The 19,021-nt window shown below is 37.9% G+C and overlaps 1 protein-coding gene across 3 annotated transcripts in view; it reads left to right on the forward strand.

The window, feature by feature from the left end:
- Nucleotides 1–19,021, forward strand: part of csmd3b (CUB and Sushi multiple domains 3b) — a 463,214-nt gene that overhangs the window by 262,031 nt on the left and 182,162 nt on the right. For all 3 annotated transcript variants that reach the window (XM_088090048.1, XM_088090049.1, XM_088090047.1), the window contains one exon: nucleotides 13,611–13,688. In XM_088090048.1, coding sequence (XP_087946174.1) covers nucleotides 13,611–13,688 — 78 coding nt within the window. The remainder of the gene's footprint in view (nucleotides 1–13,610; nucleotides 13,689–19,021) is intronic.

The following is a 19,021-nucleotide window of genomic DNA, read 5'->3' on the forward strand; positions in this document are numbered from 1 at the left end:
TGGGAACTGCGGCAAGCTAATTTAATCCTCCTTGTACTCTCAGCATGTTGTTTGGGGACTGTACCCAAGCTATGGAAGTGTAGGGTCTTATCCTGGGACGCTGGTTTATTAAAACATTCAGCTTGTAATCTGTAGGCAGTTGCTGTGGACTGTAGTCTAAAATAATACATGAGGGCTTCCAAGACACTGGCCACATGTAACCATTGTTGATGTAGACTGAACATGGCCTTTTTACTTTTCTTTGACACAGCTTGCAAAAAAGGATTAGTGTGTCATTCGTGCTTAACCACAATATGTATATGTTAATGTGTCCATATTTTTTGTCTTTTTTCAGACTTTTGGTAATATTTCTGCCGTGATACTTGGGTATGAAAACTGTTGTTAGTTTTAGTTGTCCTTTTCAGTCCTCAGACAATAACTTTAAGCAACTGGATGTGTTTTCACACTATAGAGAAAGTAGTTTTTTTAATAATTCAGAGTCACTTTTGCATTGACCCTGTCAGTTAGATCACTTTAAATGGGGTAAAATCCCTCAAGTAGCAGCAATTCTGACATCTACTTACAAAGGCATAGAGGGGGCAGTCATGGTGGTTGGGGAATGAGGAGGCAAAGTGATATAGACAGCACTGACAGTAGAGTGAATTAACAGGTAGAATAGTTTAAACATCATTTAGCTAGGGCCATCATTTGTTGACTGGAGTCTCCAGCAAAGTCATTGAGTAATAATCAAGGCGGATCCCTAATGTGATGATGGATATTTTGCCGGATAATCGTCCTTTTGCTTGAACTTTTGCTAAAAGCTTCATTACTGTAATTATCGTTGAGACCGAAAGGCAATTATACTGAAACAGCAAATCAGATTGGATTCCTTATGGCTCAAGTGTGACATTTTGTTTTGTTTTTTTATGCATGCAATTTCTTCAGATTTGATAATGGACTGATGGTAGCTTGAGTTTCTTGCAGCCTGTGTGGAAACTAAAGAGTGCAGGTTAATTATGTGGACAGGTTGGGAAAACCCTGTTGTGGTAAAAGACTGAATGATATACAAAGTTCCTTTCAGCAAATCATTGAAGCCCAGCTGTTGCATTGCCATGTGTAGTGACTGTGGTGGATCAAGTCAGCTTCCAGATGTGCCTGGGTGCGTTACAGTATGGTCTCAGCCCAAACAAATGCATCCTCAGGCGGCAGCTGGATATGGGAATGTGCTCTCAGTTATCTTGCCTGTTGACAGCTCTCCCCCAAAGTTAGAAACCAGCGATTCATGTTGCGAAATAACCTCTGAGTTGTCAACGGCCACAGGAATAATATATGAGAACACAATTTTACAGTGAATTTACCCTTTAAATAGGTCAACTTTTATCATTTTCAGAGTCATAATTTTTTCAAGAAAAAACATTCTCACTCTATTATTTATAACAAGAACTGGAGGGAAGAGCCTTGGACACCTAACCAGCCAGTGAGTCACAAGTGCTTTCAGTCAGGCAATGAGTCACATATTCGTTCAGCTATTCAGCCACTGCTGAGCTCAAGTTCATTCAGGTAACTGCTCCTCCAGCTAAAAATATATATGCATTTAGTACAAAAATATGAAGGTTGTTCAAAACTAAAAAAAAACCAAAACGTATGGTTAAAATCCATGTGATTAATACACTAAACCCTTTGCTAAACCCCTCCCCTGAACAGTGATCCAATCATAGTTTGGCAACTGTAACTAAGCACAGCAGGCCTCTGAAACTCTGACTACCTCCAAAGGCCAAAGTGGTGTACATGGGGCTCCCTATTCAGTGAGTTTGGAGGGTCAGATTATTGTTATTGTTCAATGCAAAATCAGAAAAGCACAAGCAAAATTATAAGGAAATGATTGGGCATGATTATAGTCATTAAGTCTGCAAATGCTAACATGCTGGGCAAGTTAGCTTGCTAAATACAACATTTGGCTAGTGTTATTGCCAAGTTGAAGAAGCACATAATTAACTACATTATTTAAAAGAGTTACAGATGACATTTTAAAAAGCCCTTTCAGGTCTGGCACTTCCACTGTATACTAATTTCCCTTTGTGTTGAAGCCATAGACTGTATATAAAAATGAAGAACAAAACAGCTCCCCAAGAGTGAAGCCAAAACCTCTCAATCACGCCCTAGTGGCTGGCTGCAGTATCGATCATAAAACCCGCCTCCTCCATGTTAGTGGGACATAGGCCAAACTAAAACATCAAAGTTGGCTACACATCCATGTTTCCCAAAGATGGTTTCTGTTATTTGAGGTAGTTTTCATCACCTTGATGGTGGTTCAAGTTTTCATTTTTATTTATTTTTTAATAATTTAAAAATGGGATTTAACAACATGATGGACTGCTGTGTGTGCTAGTCAGTGTGCTTGTGGTCAATGGCACTGCTCGCAGTTGTTTGGAGGGGTGTAGTACAGGCAGGAACTTGAGACCACAGATGTTGCTACAGCGCAGACTCTGTCTCCAAATTACATCACCAACGCAAGACGGCAGCTGTCCTATCTGGAATATTTTGGCCTCATTTTTGTATAGTGGGAGATGTGGAGACAAGGCGGCCATTTCTGCAATAGATGCTATCAGAGTGTAGGCTGATGCTAGCACCTCTATTGTAACTTTTATTGCTTTTGGGTAAATTTACACATAAGTAAGCAAAGTCAATGTTATCAGTGACAGTAGTAGAAACCCATCAATTAGTCTTCATTTGCATCATCTACAGTTTTTATCATACATGTATATAAACTGTTAAGTAGCTAATCAAAATGAGGTCTGATCTAACATTTTTCCTTTTCATGCATAAAAAGAGATATACAGTATACACATGACACATGGAACATTGCTGCTTTCAAATGTGGTCATGTTTGCCATCTAATCAAGATAAGTTCATTTGAATGCCATCCTGCCGTGGTATTCATGACCTTGTGGAAATTTTTTTGGAAGCTCTAAATTCACAAGTTTTGATGTGTTTCCTGACATTTTTAGAAATGCAGAGGCCGTGAAAGTGCTTTTTAGGAGGATGGTAAGATAACATAATTAGTCATTTGAAATTTTTCTGTGTAATTTTACAATATGCCTGAGGAAAATGTTGATGTTCCCAGCCGCCTCATCTCTCTCCACTGTCATTATGCCTTTGTCCTGTATTGGCCCACTAGCCAGCTTATTTAACCGTTAGCTTTGATGGCTTCTAGATGCCAATAGCAGCATCCATGTTGGTGTTCTCAAGACTTAACCATTTGAATGGCACACATATCATATACATAGCTTCCCTCGTCATAACCATGAGATCACAATTTCAATTTAAAGGCAGAATTAGAATATATTATTACATCTAAGCAACTGTTTATGAATCACATTGCCTTTGATTTAAGAAACTCGTCCCCCTTTTAACAATTCTTATAGTCATTCCTAATTTTTTTTTTTTCATAACTGCAGCATTTTTGTCTCAGTATCATTTCATTTTTCTCAGTTCCAATAATTATGAAAACACACCATTCAGTTAGCCAGACAGCTATGCAGTGTTCAGGCTGGAGCCTATAGAAACAAATTGCAGTGCACACCACACTTAGAAACCAGGGACATTCCTACAGTTAAGCTGTCATTCACAAAATCATCCAGTCAATCCACTGAATTTTTCAGAATTTTACTACTGTTGCGTTTACTGTGAGAAGCTCGGTTAACAGTGTCAGGTAAAAGCCTAGAGTGTCTAGTCAGTCAGCCATTTGGTCTGGCAGTCAGCCAGTTAGTGGGTCAGCCAGCCATCTAGTCAGTTGAATGGTTGCCAGTGTTTCCATTTACTGTACGAATTTAAGTCTGAACACTGAGAAATAATGTCTGGCTCTTATTAATGAACATTAACATTACAGAAAGTGGAGGTGGCAGAGACAGAAAAAGTAAGGGTGGGGAGATCCTGGCAATTCTTCAAAGTCAGGATGTGTCAGCTTACCTGGAAACACGATGATTAAAAGCTCAAAATGAACCTGACTTGAATCGCCATGTCTAAATCTGTTAAATAGACTTACAAGGAAAAAGTGTCATCAGTATTTGAAGAAAACAGGGAAGGGGATGAGAATTAAAGATGGCAAAAAGGATATGATTCAGATCGAAAAAAATACTAGGCCATCTGAAGATCCTCATTACTGCATCATTGCCATAGTATTCTCTCTCAAAAACCTGAAGTTGTTTATTTTCAGCATAATTTTAATAATGTTTTAAAATGAATTATGAACTACTACAATGAACTATTACATACTGGTTTTAGATAAATTACTGAACAGTTCAAGGAAAATGTTGTGCAAATTTAATGAATTCAAGGAAAAAAAATATACAGTTACAGATCTTGGTTTCTGATGGTGTTATTTTTTACCCAGTTTCTGATCATATTCCTAATGGAACGTGCCTGGTTGCGTTTAAGCTTTTATTGGGCGATTTTCCATGTTAGAGAGTGCCGCTACTTTCCATTACGATCCCCAGCAGCAGTGACAGTGCAGAGAGAGAGGGTGAATACAGGTGTTCCAGCACAGACTGGATGAGTAAAATAAAGTGATTTTGAACATTAAAGCATGTAACCATGTTCTAGTTGAAACATCAATTACAAAGTTGAGCCAAAAAATAAGCATTTTAGGTTCTCTTTAAAAATGAACATGTTGACATCTGTAATGTTTTTAACAAAAAAAAAAAAAGTCACGTCACACTTATTATCCTTTTATACATGGAACACTAATGTTGATTGGTTTGACATGTCTGCACCTCTCCTTATTCAGCACTTGATGAAAGCAGAGCCAGTGCTCCAGAGATCTCTTTCGGCACTTCACAGCATATTTTGTATTTTCACACATCATAATTGAACATAAATCCAGGAGTATCACACTGTACCAGCAGGTGCATTTTTAAGGTTTTGCAAGATTACAATCAGCTAAATAAATGTCAGGCTTCCACACAAGCTACCATAGCAATTTCACTATTTATGCTTTACACCTATTAACACTGGAAGTGATATAATTCAGCTTTTAAGTGACGATGCCTTCACAAATATTTTAAGTATCAAAATTGGTAATAGTCGAAGCAGCTGTGGTCAGCTTTAATTCATGTCTGTCATTGTGTTGTGCAGATTTTTCTCACAAACTGTGCTTTTGTTGCACAGTGGTTCGCAGTATCACAGTATACCAGGGTATTAAGAAATCCAGAAGGTATGTTTTTATTAATACCGTCATAAATACAGGCTCTTCTGTTTTTGTCAAACTCACTGTATGTAGCAAAGCATGAACCACCAGAGCTTAGTCTCCAGTCTCTAATGGTGGAACAGGCAACTGAGCTAAAAGACACCACGACACCTAGTGGCGGAGGGAAAAGTTACAGGACTGTGAACAACTGGCTGCCATCGGTGGCAAAGAGGGACAGTGGGGAATAATGGCATGTTTTTACTTCTAACTTGGTGAATTGAAATAACTCCATTCACTTTGTGGATTAATTATAGTGATGTCGATTCACTCCCATAACTTCCACCTCCCAAATTAGCTTCTCCTTGTCCGTGTTGCCAGTAGTGACCTCTGAAAAACCCTGACCTGATGAATACAGGCCTGGATCCGCTCATTTTGAAGTTTTGTTGATGTAGTTAAGTGAAATGCGATCATACGTAAACACGAAGCTGAGACTGTACACGTATCTGATGGAAATTAGGGGTCACACTGTCATATACGATATACCCCTGTGATATTTCAGAAGGGTATGAAGGTATGAAATATAACACCCAAGAGTCTTGCACATGACTGGTTAGGGAAAATGTAAGCAGCTCTCCATGTGGTCCTGAGACAGTTGTTGGTGCCTTCAGTTCAAACCGTGAGCAACAAAAAGAGGATGCCATAAATCGGCCTGTGGAAGGCTCAGTTGTATTAGAATGGCCCAGTCAAATATATTTTGGTTCTTGTATTCCCTTTCATTACACTAACAAGGATGTAATGTTATGGTAAGACACGTGAGAATATCATGTTAAACCGTAATATAACTAATCCAGGAAGATGACATGATGAGCTATTCAAAGGGTGATGGTGTTGGACTGATCGCTCTCAACGACCTTCAGTCACCACCCTGTTTGAATTCTATGTAACGCCTCTAAATCAATAGACTCCTTGGGCATCCAAAACTTGAAATGTTTAGAAAGCATTTTTTCTTCAACATCAGCATAATGAAAATGTCACACCTATCCATTCCTGTATTTCACTGGGATCTTGACCCTGACCTAACCTGTGACTGTTTTTACAATGACCCCAAGCACAGAAAGTAACAATGCAGTACCCTCCTCTTGAATGTGAATGTGAGACTACCTCTGAATCAATTCTAATGAGATGAGGAAGATTTGCAAAGACCTCAGCTACCGTAGTCATTCATATGGTCATCTGTGATGCTGTTTCCGTGCTCAGACAGTGTGCTGCAATAATTACTATGCACTGCAGGCAGACACATACTCGGAGGCTGTTTACATACTGGAAACCTTTCATTTAATCATTGAAAGATAAGATAAGGACACAGTGCTCCTTCTAGATCAGGAGTGCACTGGTTGCTTTTCCTCTGTAATTTACTAATTCTTGGTGGCTCTGTGTTTAGTTCTTTCTTTACTGATTCCATACTGAATACAACAGGAAAATACAGTCTTCAGTATGGATGTGGTTTAGCAAATACTGAGGGTTACATTGATTAGATATTCTGTCCACACTCTTCCTGCATGGTACTCAGCTCTAATTCCCAACCCAACACTCTCAACACCTGGCTTTGAATGCGTGTGTTTCACTGTGTGCCTGTATGTGCGCTTAGAGTATATCTGTGTCCTTGGACATATGTGTGTCTGTGTTCCTGTGCACTATAGGACAGTGTGCTCATGTGTCTGTATGTGTGTCTGAACTCTTGTCTTGTCACTTCAGGTGTGTCTTCTGATCTGTATATGTGTCCATGCATTTACAAGCGGGTGTCTTTGTATGTGTGTCTACTTAAAGTTGATGAATCTATCAATATGTGCACTTCTTCGTATATGTAATGGGTGTGTACAGCTGTGTGTTTGTTTGCTGTGATTGTGTGGCTGTGTGCACACCAGTTTGTCTTGTGTCTCTGCATGTGGCAGGTATGAACAATGTTTCCTTCCCCTGCGGCAGAACCTACCAATCACATCCCTCCATCATCTCTCTTCATTACGTATTCATGAGTTTCTGTGTCTGCAGGGCGGTGATTGGCTCTTAATGAACAACTGACGGCATTATCAGTCAGCCAATGCTATGGCAACAAAATAAGTCAGTCAGTACAAAAGAAACACCAGTCAACCACTGGTATGGAAACATTATTCAACTGGAGCTGTGAGACAGTATACCCCTCAGGGAGGCTGACATATTGGATATTGTCGACTGCATGGTACCTTTGATATGACTCTTATAATGTTTCAGACCCGCTTGTGATCAGGTGCACATGTGTTGAAATACTGAATAATTACAGCCAAGAGACAAAAGCAGAGCTTTTAGCACGTGTGGAATGTACTGTTTAGTTTTTGTGTAAATAAATCCCCCAGTCCTTTTCCTTGTCAGCTTTAGCTACAGAACCATTAGTCAAAGTGAGTACAGAGACACTGTTGGCCTCAGGGGGTTCAGATGAGCTCATAAATCTATGGACTACCCCTTAATCATCTTTTATATCATTTTGGAGCTTGCATTTTACCCATATTGGCTTTCAGTGTTGACTCCTTTTCTGCTATTGCTATATCTAAAGGACAGGGAATCTACTTGGTTGAATTAACGCAGCCAGTTTGCATAGACACAGTCTGGTGATGTTGTATGATTACTGGTCTGTGGTTACAAAGTAGCTCATCAAATGTGGAGGATGTCTACAGCACTGACAACTGTTCTCACCCACTGATTGCACTCCACCAATTGCATATATTAAAACTGTGATTAATTCTCTGTAGGCAGAGGTGTATATTAAACATTGTAGCCTACACAGCCATCAGTATTTCCATCACCACCACCTGACTAATTAAAATAACATTTGAGCCAGCTACATCTGTATTAAAACATACAAAACATAGCAGTTGCCATGGAGAATCAAGTCTTTGATATGTACATGAAATGACACTTGTTAAAGTTATTTTGAGTATTATTAGCATTGGAAATATACAGCACATTACATGTAAACTAAATGAATAGTTTGACATTTCAGGATGTACTACTCTCATATCTCTCATCTTAAATGTGAAGTTAAGGCTGGCTATCTTAGCTTAGCTCTGTCTACTTATATTTGCTGGTGGTCCTTCTCATCTACGGTGATTCTGTCTACATCAAATAACTAGTGGCAGTGAAGGCCAGCTGTTGCATCACATATGAGGCCTGTATCTGGGCCAAATAGTTGCACTTGAACAAACTGCAAAAACTACAGCCAATGACCAGCTAGCATGTACATACTGTGCCTGTGTGAAAAGAAATGACTCTCCATACCAGCAGGTGGCAGTAGTCTGTATCCAAGCCTCAAAAAAAGGCAACACCACCTGAGAAAATTATATTTAGTGTGTGCTAACAAAAAACCCAATTACGAACAGTTTATGCTAAAGTGCTCGATGGCTAAAAGTGATACCAAATAAAGCAACCTTGTTTTGATCTCTTGCTCTCTTGACTTTAGCCGTTTGCTTTCTTTACTTCCGTTTCACTTCTCGTGCACTGAGCTAAACTGCCATCAGAGTGATTTCATTCCCATCTCCAGCACCAATTCGACATGCTGAATCAGCCCAAAAACAGCCAAAAAGAGACAAGTGCCAAAGGTGTGTGATACACTGTCAAAACTAGGGCGACAGACCCACCCACCCATGGCTCGACATTGTCTGTTGTCAAACTGTTGCTTTAAAAATTTAAATTAAAAGTGTTAAAATTGTTTACTTGTCATTAGCATTAGCTGCTAATTCAACATCCCTCAAAGTGTGGGTTTTTATGATTTATGACTAACTCCAAACATTACTATAGCCTGGAGCCATCAAGACGAATCATTATTAACAGTTTAATTTTACCTCCTTATTAAGCAGGAACAGTTTGAACAGTATATAAACATTTAAGAACTGGTTCATGGCGCATTATGATGTAGTTACACCCAAAACCAATGGTTTTGGTTTTAGTGTTTTTTAGATGCTAAATCAGGGGAGTTAAAGTTACCAAATGCCTTTTGTGCATATCTGCCTGTTAACCAGGTGAATTTGACTTGTTCAGTTTTGGAAATGAGACGGATATGTCTACGTTCTGAGCTGATTTTCTAAATCCATCCATGATATTTTAGTCCTCAGTGTAGATCACATGCTATTATAGGCACCAGTAAATATTTGCTCTCCCATGTGGGTACATTAGAACACCAGCGTGGGGCAACTCGCCCAAAACCTGGTGAGTTCATTCAAAGTACGTGATGCTTGTCTGCTCGAATCACCTCCTCTGTGAATGTCTCACTGCTCCACAATACCAGTGTTAAGAAATGTGAAATCCAGATGGTATTGTGGTTAACAGGCAAGTATGACTAAAATACATGAGTCACTGAGCTGGATCCAGCCTTTGGGTAACAGAGTAGGTGTAGCTTTTGGTAATACATTTTGAAAGAGGATATATTTTAGTTTTGGTGTGAAAGTACAGTATCAAGCCTACATCAGATTCAGGGAGATGCTTTTATGAAAACATCAGCTCAGTATATTTTATTGAACTTGGTTTTTTGTCTGTTACTGTTAAACTTTAGTTCTCTTCTTATTAATTCTGTTGCTAGTTAAATATACTTTTGTTAAATAGGTAATATTTTACTTCATAAATATGGTTTACTTAAATGCATCTGCCCTTCCATCTGTTGTTTGCAGTAGAGCTGCTGCTTGTAGGCTCGAATATTAACATGGGCATATTTAACTTTGATGCATATTCACACAGGACAGGTTTTATGATGCATATTAACAGGGGCTTGATACAGTGAATAGATTTGCACAGGAAAAACAAATTTGACTTTTAACAATTTTTGGCCCAAATTCCCTGATTTGGCTGCCTAAGAGGGGGGGGGGGGATTACATTTCAAACCTGATAGTGAGACTTTGATCTAGATCAGAGCTTCCCCTCGTCATGGAAAATAATAAGAGTTTGTTGATGAATGTTCTTAATTTCTGACACTTGGGATGTTTTCAAATACAAGTTGAATCTGAAGGCAGCCATACAATTACATAATGTATTGTTTCTCATCCCTTTATGTTCGGTTTTCCTTTTTTTGTAATGCACACAAATGAGAGCAAATGTTAGAGGGACTGAAGGCTTTATGCATCTGAAAATGTTGATGTCTGCAATGCAGTGGGACAGAAAATGTATTCACTCCACTTTTATCATCATTTCTTGTGAGCTATATTTTAAATACAGCTGTCTGTAGTTGCTCCAAACTGTTTGTGAAGTGACCTGAAAACATTAGGATAAGCTAGGGACGTATGAATCTCTGCTCTTAAATATTATAAATGAAATGCAGTGAAAGCCGCTTTTTTATCTAAGAGAAACTATCAGATATCAAGCGTAGTCCCCATCATTTTGAATAGCTATGACACCAGTGTCAGGAATAATAAATTTTATTCTTTGTGTAGGTGGATTGCTGTGAAGTTAGTCAAAGTGTTTTTGCATTTGGTTTCTGCGTGTACTGTGCTTTCAGGCAGCCATAAACTGCTGTGATACATGAGCTGCTTAAAGCAAAGTCATTAATGGAGAATTTATGACAGAAATTATTTAAAGGTGTAAAGAAATTTATATTTCTTCATTATTAGTTTAATTTTAACCGCACTAAATTGTCTTTTCCAACTTGGTTAAGAATATAAGTCGATTGACGACACCATTACAAATACGAGCAACCATTATACAGCCTTAAAAATACATCTAGGCCTTAAGCTTATGTGCTTTGAAACCAAACTCTACTAAGTTTTGAAATAAATCACCATGCTCTTGTGGTCTGGGGGTATCACGGTGGACCTTTTAAAGTGCAAAATCCTGTGAGTTTTTATTGACAGCAGTAAAACGACATGATTTCCCGTCCCCTCGACTCACACAAAGGGACATTCCAAGCTGAAGCTCAATAAAAAGTGAGATAAATCGAACCACAAAGTTTAGCTTTTATTTTGAGTTACACTGCCTATGGTTTGAAGAAAACCTCATGTTTTACAATATCTTGTCTGCTGTCAGGTGAGGTATTTTTGTTACATGACAAAAAGTGATTATGTAGGTGTGGCTTATAAGCATATACACTGGAGGCAAAGACTACCAACACTGCACAAATGCCTATGATTTGTGCTGTTTACGGCTGCGCCAATCGATCAGTTAGTCAGGCTAGACAATACTTGCACATTATTTCCTGTCAGATGTAAGACTGAATTTCACCTATTAAACAAAATTCAGTTTACTCATCAAACAGTTCAAACTGAGTGGGCAGATAATGGGGTGGCTCCTGGGGTGGCCAACCAGGCAACTCCCTGGACACGCCCCTGAGTTTTGCCAAACTTCGGACCATTTGACCTCATAGGTAGACAAAAGTAGCTAAAGTTGGCTAGTGTTACTTGGTAATGTTAACAGCAGTACATCCATGCCATAGATGAAATATAGAAGACAAAAACAAGATTGCAGTCGTTTCAGTTAAGAACCAAAGAGCACACAGAGTCGTTATAGTTCACCAGACTGTTGTACACTTTAATCGACTTGCCATGTAACATTAGCATCAATTGGAGGTCTTGAGGACAAGGAAATTCGTAACAATAGTTGTGTCCTTATGAGGCAAACCATTCAAGTTGTGGGAAAAATCTATTTTCTTAATTTTGTATCACATCCAACAGGAGTTTCAGTCTTGTGTCAATACCTAGAAATTCATCCGACTGTTCTATTCAGTCACATTCCTCTATTTCCAATTCACGCCGTATATGGAGTTATCGCTTCCTGCTCTCCATCTGAATTCTGTGCGTCATAACAGTCATGTGATCGCAAACAAACTACAAAAGAGGTATCACATGCTGTTAATTCAGGAAAGAGGATGATGTTTAACCACTTCAAAAAGAATATGTAATGTTAGAAAATGTAAGAAACTGTCTAATGTTTGTCAACATCTGTGATTCATATGCGTGTTTGACAGGTAGTGTTGATGCCTGAACATATGTCAAACATATAGTGCTTAAACATATAGTGTTAACTAGAGCCACAGAGTGTATTTGAACAGAAGAAATTGCCCTGCTTAGTAAATGTGTCCATCCTTAGATTTTGTTAACATCTGTTTTATAAGATTAATTAAGTACCTAACACATTTTTCTTTTATTTAAGCAAAGGACTATTGATTGACAGTTGGTATCTTTGTCTGTTGTCACACGTACACACACCATACTTAAACACACACTGTTGGAACCACATTAAATTATTATACTGTTAAGTTAACACAGTACGACACAAATGGAGCTACTGTTCAGCCACGTTGTATGAGATTAATCGTTAGCACAGTAATGGATTTGGTATAATGTCATCATGGTAAGTAGAGTGCTCCTAACATATGTGCACGTGTGTAGCACCATTAGGATAATTGTTGGCATAAAATACACACAGCATAATTGAACCACGTCAAATAAAATGTAACTGATGTATGTGCATATATGTAGCCTCTGTATAACATTGGGATAATTGTAGCACATTAACTCATCTGCCGTTTGTCACCATTCAGTGGATTAGTCAGGTCGTTATGAAAGCGACGTCTGTCAGCCACTCTCTCAGACATTCATTAAACTGATTTGTCACTGCACTTTGTCTTGGAGGACAAGATATATTTGTGTTTCTGTTTTTATTATTTATGTCACTAATTTATTAATTTATTCTGACAGAAGAAAATTGAGATTACCCCAGGGTGTTTTGTTTTTATTACTATTGCATGGATTTCAAAAACAGCCCTCGCCCACTCACTCTTTCTCCCGTAGTGTACCTTTACAACCATACGTGCTGAGCTATAGCAACATACAGGCAACACTGCTGACCCCGTGATGAAATTATGTCCCCTATGTAAGAAAACAATCCTCATGCAGACAAGGATCCCTCCGTCAGTTTGCTTCCTCTTGTCTTTGATTCACGGTGATTAAAAGAACCATTTATTTTCTAACTTACTATTATGTGAATGCTTTGATTGTCATTTTGATTAAAGCTGCAATTTCCTTCACCAGCTTTTGTGCAGAATATTATGGGGCTTCCAGCACAACACCTCGACATCTGATGTATGTGTCTGAGTGGCAGAAAGAGAAAAAGATTAAGCTTCTTATGAACAAAAAAAAACTGAATGGTGCTATTGTTGAGATCGTTTGTCTTACTTTTCTTTCCTGTCTGCCTCTGTCTTGCTCTTTCTTGTCTCTCTCTGGCCTTTCTCGCTATCTGTTTTCCACCATTTTAAACCTTACTTTGCAACTTTGCAACTTTCTTTTCAACTGTACTCTTCTCCCTCAGCATTGTGAGGGAGAAGAATCTGCCATTTTTTTAAATTCCTCTGCTAGACCTCTTTTATTTTTTTTCACATTATCCAATCTGTTCTCTGATTTTTCTCCTCTTTTCTGTATTCTGTTCTCCTCTGCAGTGAAGCGATCAGTAGATTTTAAATCGCGGGGCGTTAAATTATTCCCTGGCAAAGACTCCAGCAACAAGTTTTCAATATGTGAGTTCACATCTTAATGTCACTGTGGCTAATGAAACTAACGTCTGATGGCTTGGTTTGACTTGGACTGCCTTTGTTTTTAGGTCTGATTTTGCTTTTTTTTTTTTTAATTTTTGTCTCTTAAAACGGCTGGTGGTTTCTACACATTTGTGCCATGCAGAAACGATTTGTGTTACCTTTGTGAACATCATGTGCTAACATCTATTCACACAAACACAGTGCAAATATTTGTTGTTTTTGATACTCAAATGTGTTGAAAATGCCACAGCCTTTATAAGAGCATGCGTTTGCATTCTGCTTGTCTGTTTTTGTTGTTTGATGTTTTGTATATGTATTTTCGTCATGGTGTCTTGGTTTATGATTGCCTCTTCATGGCTCACTTTGATATATTTAATCATGGCTTGTTCTGATAAGCTTAATCATGGTTTGGTTTGGCTTGCTTTGGGCTTGTTCAGGGGATGTGAATCAGCTGTTGTAATATTGTTTACCGCCCCCTCCTGCCTCCTCTCCTTTATTTCTTCTCTCCTCTCCTATCCTCTCCTCTCCTCTCCTCTCCTCTAATTCTCCTTTAATTTATCTTCTTCCCTATTCTTCTATTTTCTTCTCTTTTATTTGCTTTTGTCCTATTTCTTCTCTTTTATTTTGTCATCCTCTATTTCCTTCTCTTCTACTTTCTTCTCTGCTCTTTTATTTTCTTCTCTCCTTGTTTCCTCTTTTATTTTATTCACGTCGATATCCTTCTCTTCTACTATCTTCTCTTTAATTTCTTCTATTTTATTTTATCTTCTTCTATTTCCCTATCTTTTACTGTTTTCCCTCTTCTGATTTCTTCTCCTCTCTTCTTTTTTCTTCTTTTCATTTTTTCCATTCTTCTATTTTCTCCTCTTTTTTTCTACTGGTAACATTTAAATGGAGAAACTGTAATTTCTGTAATTAATCACCTCTACCTTCAAGTTTTGCACTCAAACTGCTCACAGTCAGCAGCAAATTAAAGCACTATTCTGGATGTATTATTCCAATCTTTATACATGATACCAAAATCCAGGGGTCCATCTTTAATAAGTACAAAAAGCTCCCCATAACTCTTCTTGTGGAACCATCACTATTTCCTCGATCTTTGTAAAACCAAGTCGTAAGACTCTGGACAATAACTCTTTAATTAGACACCCTGAAGTAAAATGATCCCGTGTAGGGGTCCTAATGGCTCACAATTCATGTGACACACACTCTAATGTAAAACTGGTCACATGGATGTTATTTCCTTCCGCTCAAATCCTTTTGACATTCTTACATTGGGAGAACATGTACAAAAAGCATGAAAAATCTCCAAGCATTTTGGTACTTTTTTCTTTACTGAAGTTCCACTTACTAAAGCTGTCAGTACTCACATAAACGTCACATTTTTTAGAGTTATCTTTCATCCAATTCCTGCTTTTTTTCTTTCTCACTTCTTCGTCTCTACATTATACCTCTCCTACTCTCTCCTTATTAGACACATGTACACATCTCATATTAAACTCATACTTAATATATGTATGTACTGTACATGTTTTCCACTTAGTTTAAACACATGTAATACAGTACACACATTTGTTGCAAAGCCATTTGCACACCCAGAGGTTTGCACATAAATATTAAACATGCATATGCGCATATTTGCACATCTACAAGGACATATGTAAACACATGCACATATTCATTGATGCCACCACACAAAAAAAACATTAAAACACATAAATATAAGTAAGGCTTCCAAGTCCATGTTGTTAATTTGTTTGCATGCTTGCTAATGATGTTTTCTTGAACATTTCTGATTTATTCACTTGTTTTTCTTATTTGCTTGTACACTTTGTGTTTGTTTGTGTGTGTGTGTGTGTGTGTGAACCTGTTAAATACTGTATGAGCTGAGCTAAGCACAGCACAGAGACACAGTGCTTCCCAAATTCATCAGGTTTTCTGACAGGTTGGAGAGTCATGGTTGAGGTTTGATTCTACAGATGTGAATATGTATGTTAATTAGTCTGGCTCTGATTGGTTCAGATGTTAATTTGCTCTGCTCTGACTGGTTTAACTCTCCAGTGAAGCACAAAACCTGTGGGTGTCTGTCTGTGTCTACGTACATGTTTACGTTTCTGTACATGTGTTATTCTATATGCGCACGTGTGTGTATGTGTGTAAGTACTTTGGTGGGTTTTTGTTGGTGTGTGTGTGTGTGTGTGTGTGTCTGCGCACAGTACGGATACTGTAACCAGTCCCTCTGTTATGGTGTTAATAGTCCAGATGGTCAAATTAGCCGCTCCAACAAAGCAACAAACTATCTACTCTAACAAACACACACACACACCAACCACCTGCTGGGTTTGTTGATACGGACTAAACATGTACATGCATTTTAGTCAGTAGCCCAGACCAGCTGGGTGACAGAAGAAATGGGCAGTATTGTCACTCTGCCTGTGTTTGTTACTCTTATTTGAGTTCATTGGCATCAGCATTTTTTTAAGATAAAATTGTACTTGTTTTGCAACTAGTGCAGTAACAAAGCAAATAAAAACAATTAAAAATAGTAAAAACCTTTTATCAGCAATCCTTTAAATTGTCAAAGGAAAAAAATGGATTTAAATATTTAAAATACTATCTGCAGCCCAATACTCACTACTTTATATTCTAATAATATTATTTATGATGTTACAGACTACAAACTCAGTGTCCCTTTTCTGTTTTCTTCCCTTTTTCCTCTTTGCTTCCTATTTGTGATGTTTGTTGTGTGTGTGTTTTTTTGTGCGAAAACACTTAACTTTGAAATAAACAATGACTTTTAGAGAAGAAAAAATACAGTGTAGACATAAAAGCTCCAGTAGGTGAAAATGAGTTTAAACGAATTGAGTGAAAATATGAAAAAAAAACAAAAAAACAAAGAACACGAGACATGAGGATCATGTCCACCTCCGTCCTAAGAACTTAAAAAGAATTATGTTCTTCCACAATCAAACATAATTTCATCATACTAATAAAACAAGTGACCAACAGATTACTGCCACACTGTCGTCTAATTGCTGCTTTAGAAAAAAGCTGAATATTATTCTCCACCAAAGTACATGATTAGTCGTGTTTCCCTCTCGTTTGAATATCAGTCCATGCATTTGAATATCAAAATACACCATGGGGTGTTTTGTTTGCTGTATAGCTGAAGTAAATAGGCACACCAAGACAGTTTCTCCCTCTAGTAATATTCCACTGACACCAGACATTAGGAGAGGATGAACGACTTAAAAAAGAAAAACTCTGACTGGCCTATTTGTACATTCAGTGGTGTGAGTGAAAGATGAGGGGAACTCAAAGATTATTCAAATAATTTTACTCAACCCGGTCTCATTAGGAAATATGAGGCATCCTGTCACGTGGGGCCTTTAAATTGAGTAAAAATAGGTCATCAATGGACTCTGGCTCATTAAAATGCTGTATTACTACTAATACTTTAGTTATGTGCCAACCAGCGAAGAACAGCTCTGTGGCACATGATGGATTCCTATTGGTATTCAAAAAGTACCACAGGATAAAGAAGTGTTTTAATGTACAATTAACGGTACGTTTTTAAATCTGGAATATTTTGACATTTTTTTGTGTTTTGCATTCTTTCACTCACCTGACTATGTTTCACCTGACTTTCCTCGATAAGACACAATTCCTTTTTTTTTTGCATATCCATACACAAACACACATACACACACTCACCTCAGCTTTTTTTATTATGTGATTTTCAGTAAAAAACAAAATGAAGCAAAATATGGGTAACATGGGCAAACAACATGAAACAAAAATAAAAAAAACACAAATTTGAACACAACAGTGAAGGGTGACTGTGAGGATGAAAAATGCAGCAGATGTGCAGCAAAAAAAATAAAAGGCAGCAACATCCAAATAAGACAGGAGTACAACACAAATAAATAAATAAATAAATACATGCATAAAACATTGCTGTAATATTCTGTCGCTCAGTGTTAACCCAACAGTTCTGTTTCTTGAAGGTCCAGTGTACAGGATTTAGGGGAAATATATTTGCAGAAACGAAATATAGAATAATAATCGTTGTCTTTATTATAATCACCCAAAAATAGGATCATCATTGTGTTTTTGTCTCCTTAGACTTAGACGTTTATATCTTTATGGGGAGTGAGTCCTCTTTTATGGAAATCGCCATGTTGCACCGTTGTGTTTCTACAGTTGCCCAGAACTGACAAACCAATCACCAGGGCTGTACCTGACTCAGAATTATACCACTTCAATCAGATTTGGCCGTTCAATATGATGATTCATTTTTTTTCCACAATAGAAAGATCTAAAATTTGATCGAGCTCAGCGGGAGGCTAAATGTGAAAGTGGCGTTCACGTAATTTATTAAACAAGCTAACAGCACTAGTGACGGATCGGAAATGTGCAACAACATACTTGCCAACACTAAATATCAGACAAATTTCAGACTGTATTGTATTAAGTATCTTTGAGCTGAAAATTGACTGTATTGCTGTTTCTTTTGGAGAGGATGAGACCATAATTCGGCTCCTGGTAAAAACCTCCTGAACAGTGAACACTGAAGGAATTCAAGCCAGGAGAGGACATCACCAGATCCCCCTAAATCTGACATTCTTCACCTTTAAATGCTCAAGAATAAAGAAAAAGAATTGACTCAGAATGGTTGAGGAGTATAGATTTTTTTTTTTTTCATTTTATATACTGTATTGTCGTTAAAGAAAAGCCAATGAAATAGCTGTGAGGTTATTTAGACAGAAAGGGAGGCAGGGGGGGCTGAGTGACAGCAAAAGATTAACAAGCAAGCAAGCAAGATGGAAGAAAAGGGAAAAAAAATAGTTAAAAACAAATACAGGGAAAGAAAGAAACAAAGAAATTAAAAACAAAATAAAAGTGACAAACTGTACATATACTGTCAACAGCAGTATTGTAATTAGAGACAGAGTAGAGATGCATCGTGTCAGATGCATGTTTGTTGTGATGGCACAGTCTCAAAGTATTTGTACAGTTCTGTCTGTTGTCTCTGTGATGTTTGGAGTTTTACTGTCTAGATTAGCTCTTGTGTTTCTGTGAGATCGTATCTGGAGTGCTGTGTCGTCTCTGTCTGCCTACCTAACCGACTAACCCGTCTGGTGAATGTGATTCTCCTTCCACATGTTTCCTGCTGCCTCCAAAGTGAACAAGTGACGGGGCAGGCAGGCTTCTAAAACTGAAACCAAAAATAGAGGGCTGGAAATTTTCTTAGGTCGTCTTGTGTTGAATACTACCCAGAGAATCACAGACATTTTAGATTTAGATCTTTTAAA

This window comes from Plectropomus leopardus, chromosome 17, assembly GCF_026936395.1.
Source record: "Plectropomus leopardus strain MGB_pleo_1.0 chromosome 17, ASM2693639v1, whole genome shotgun sequence".
NCBI classification, from domain to species: domain Eukaryota; kingdom Metazoa; phylum Chordata; class Actinopteri; order Perciformes; family Serranidae; genus Plectropomus; species Plectropomus leopardus.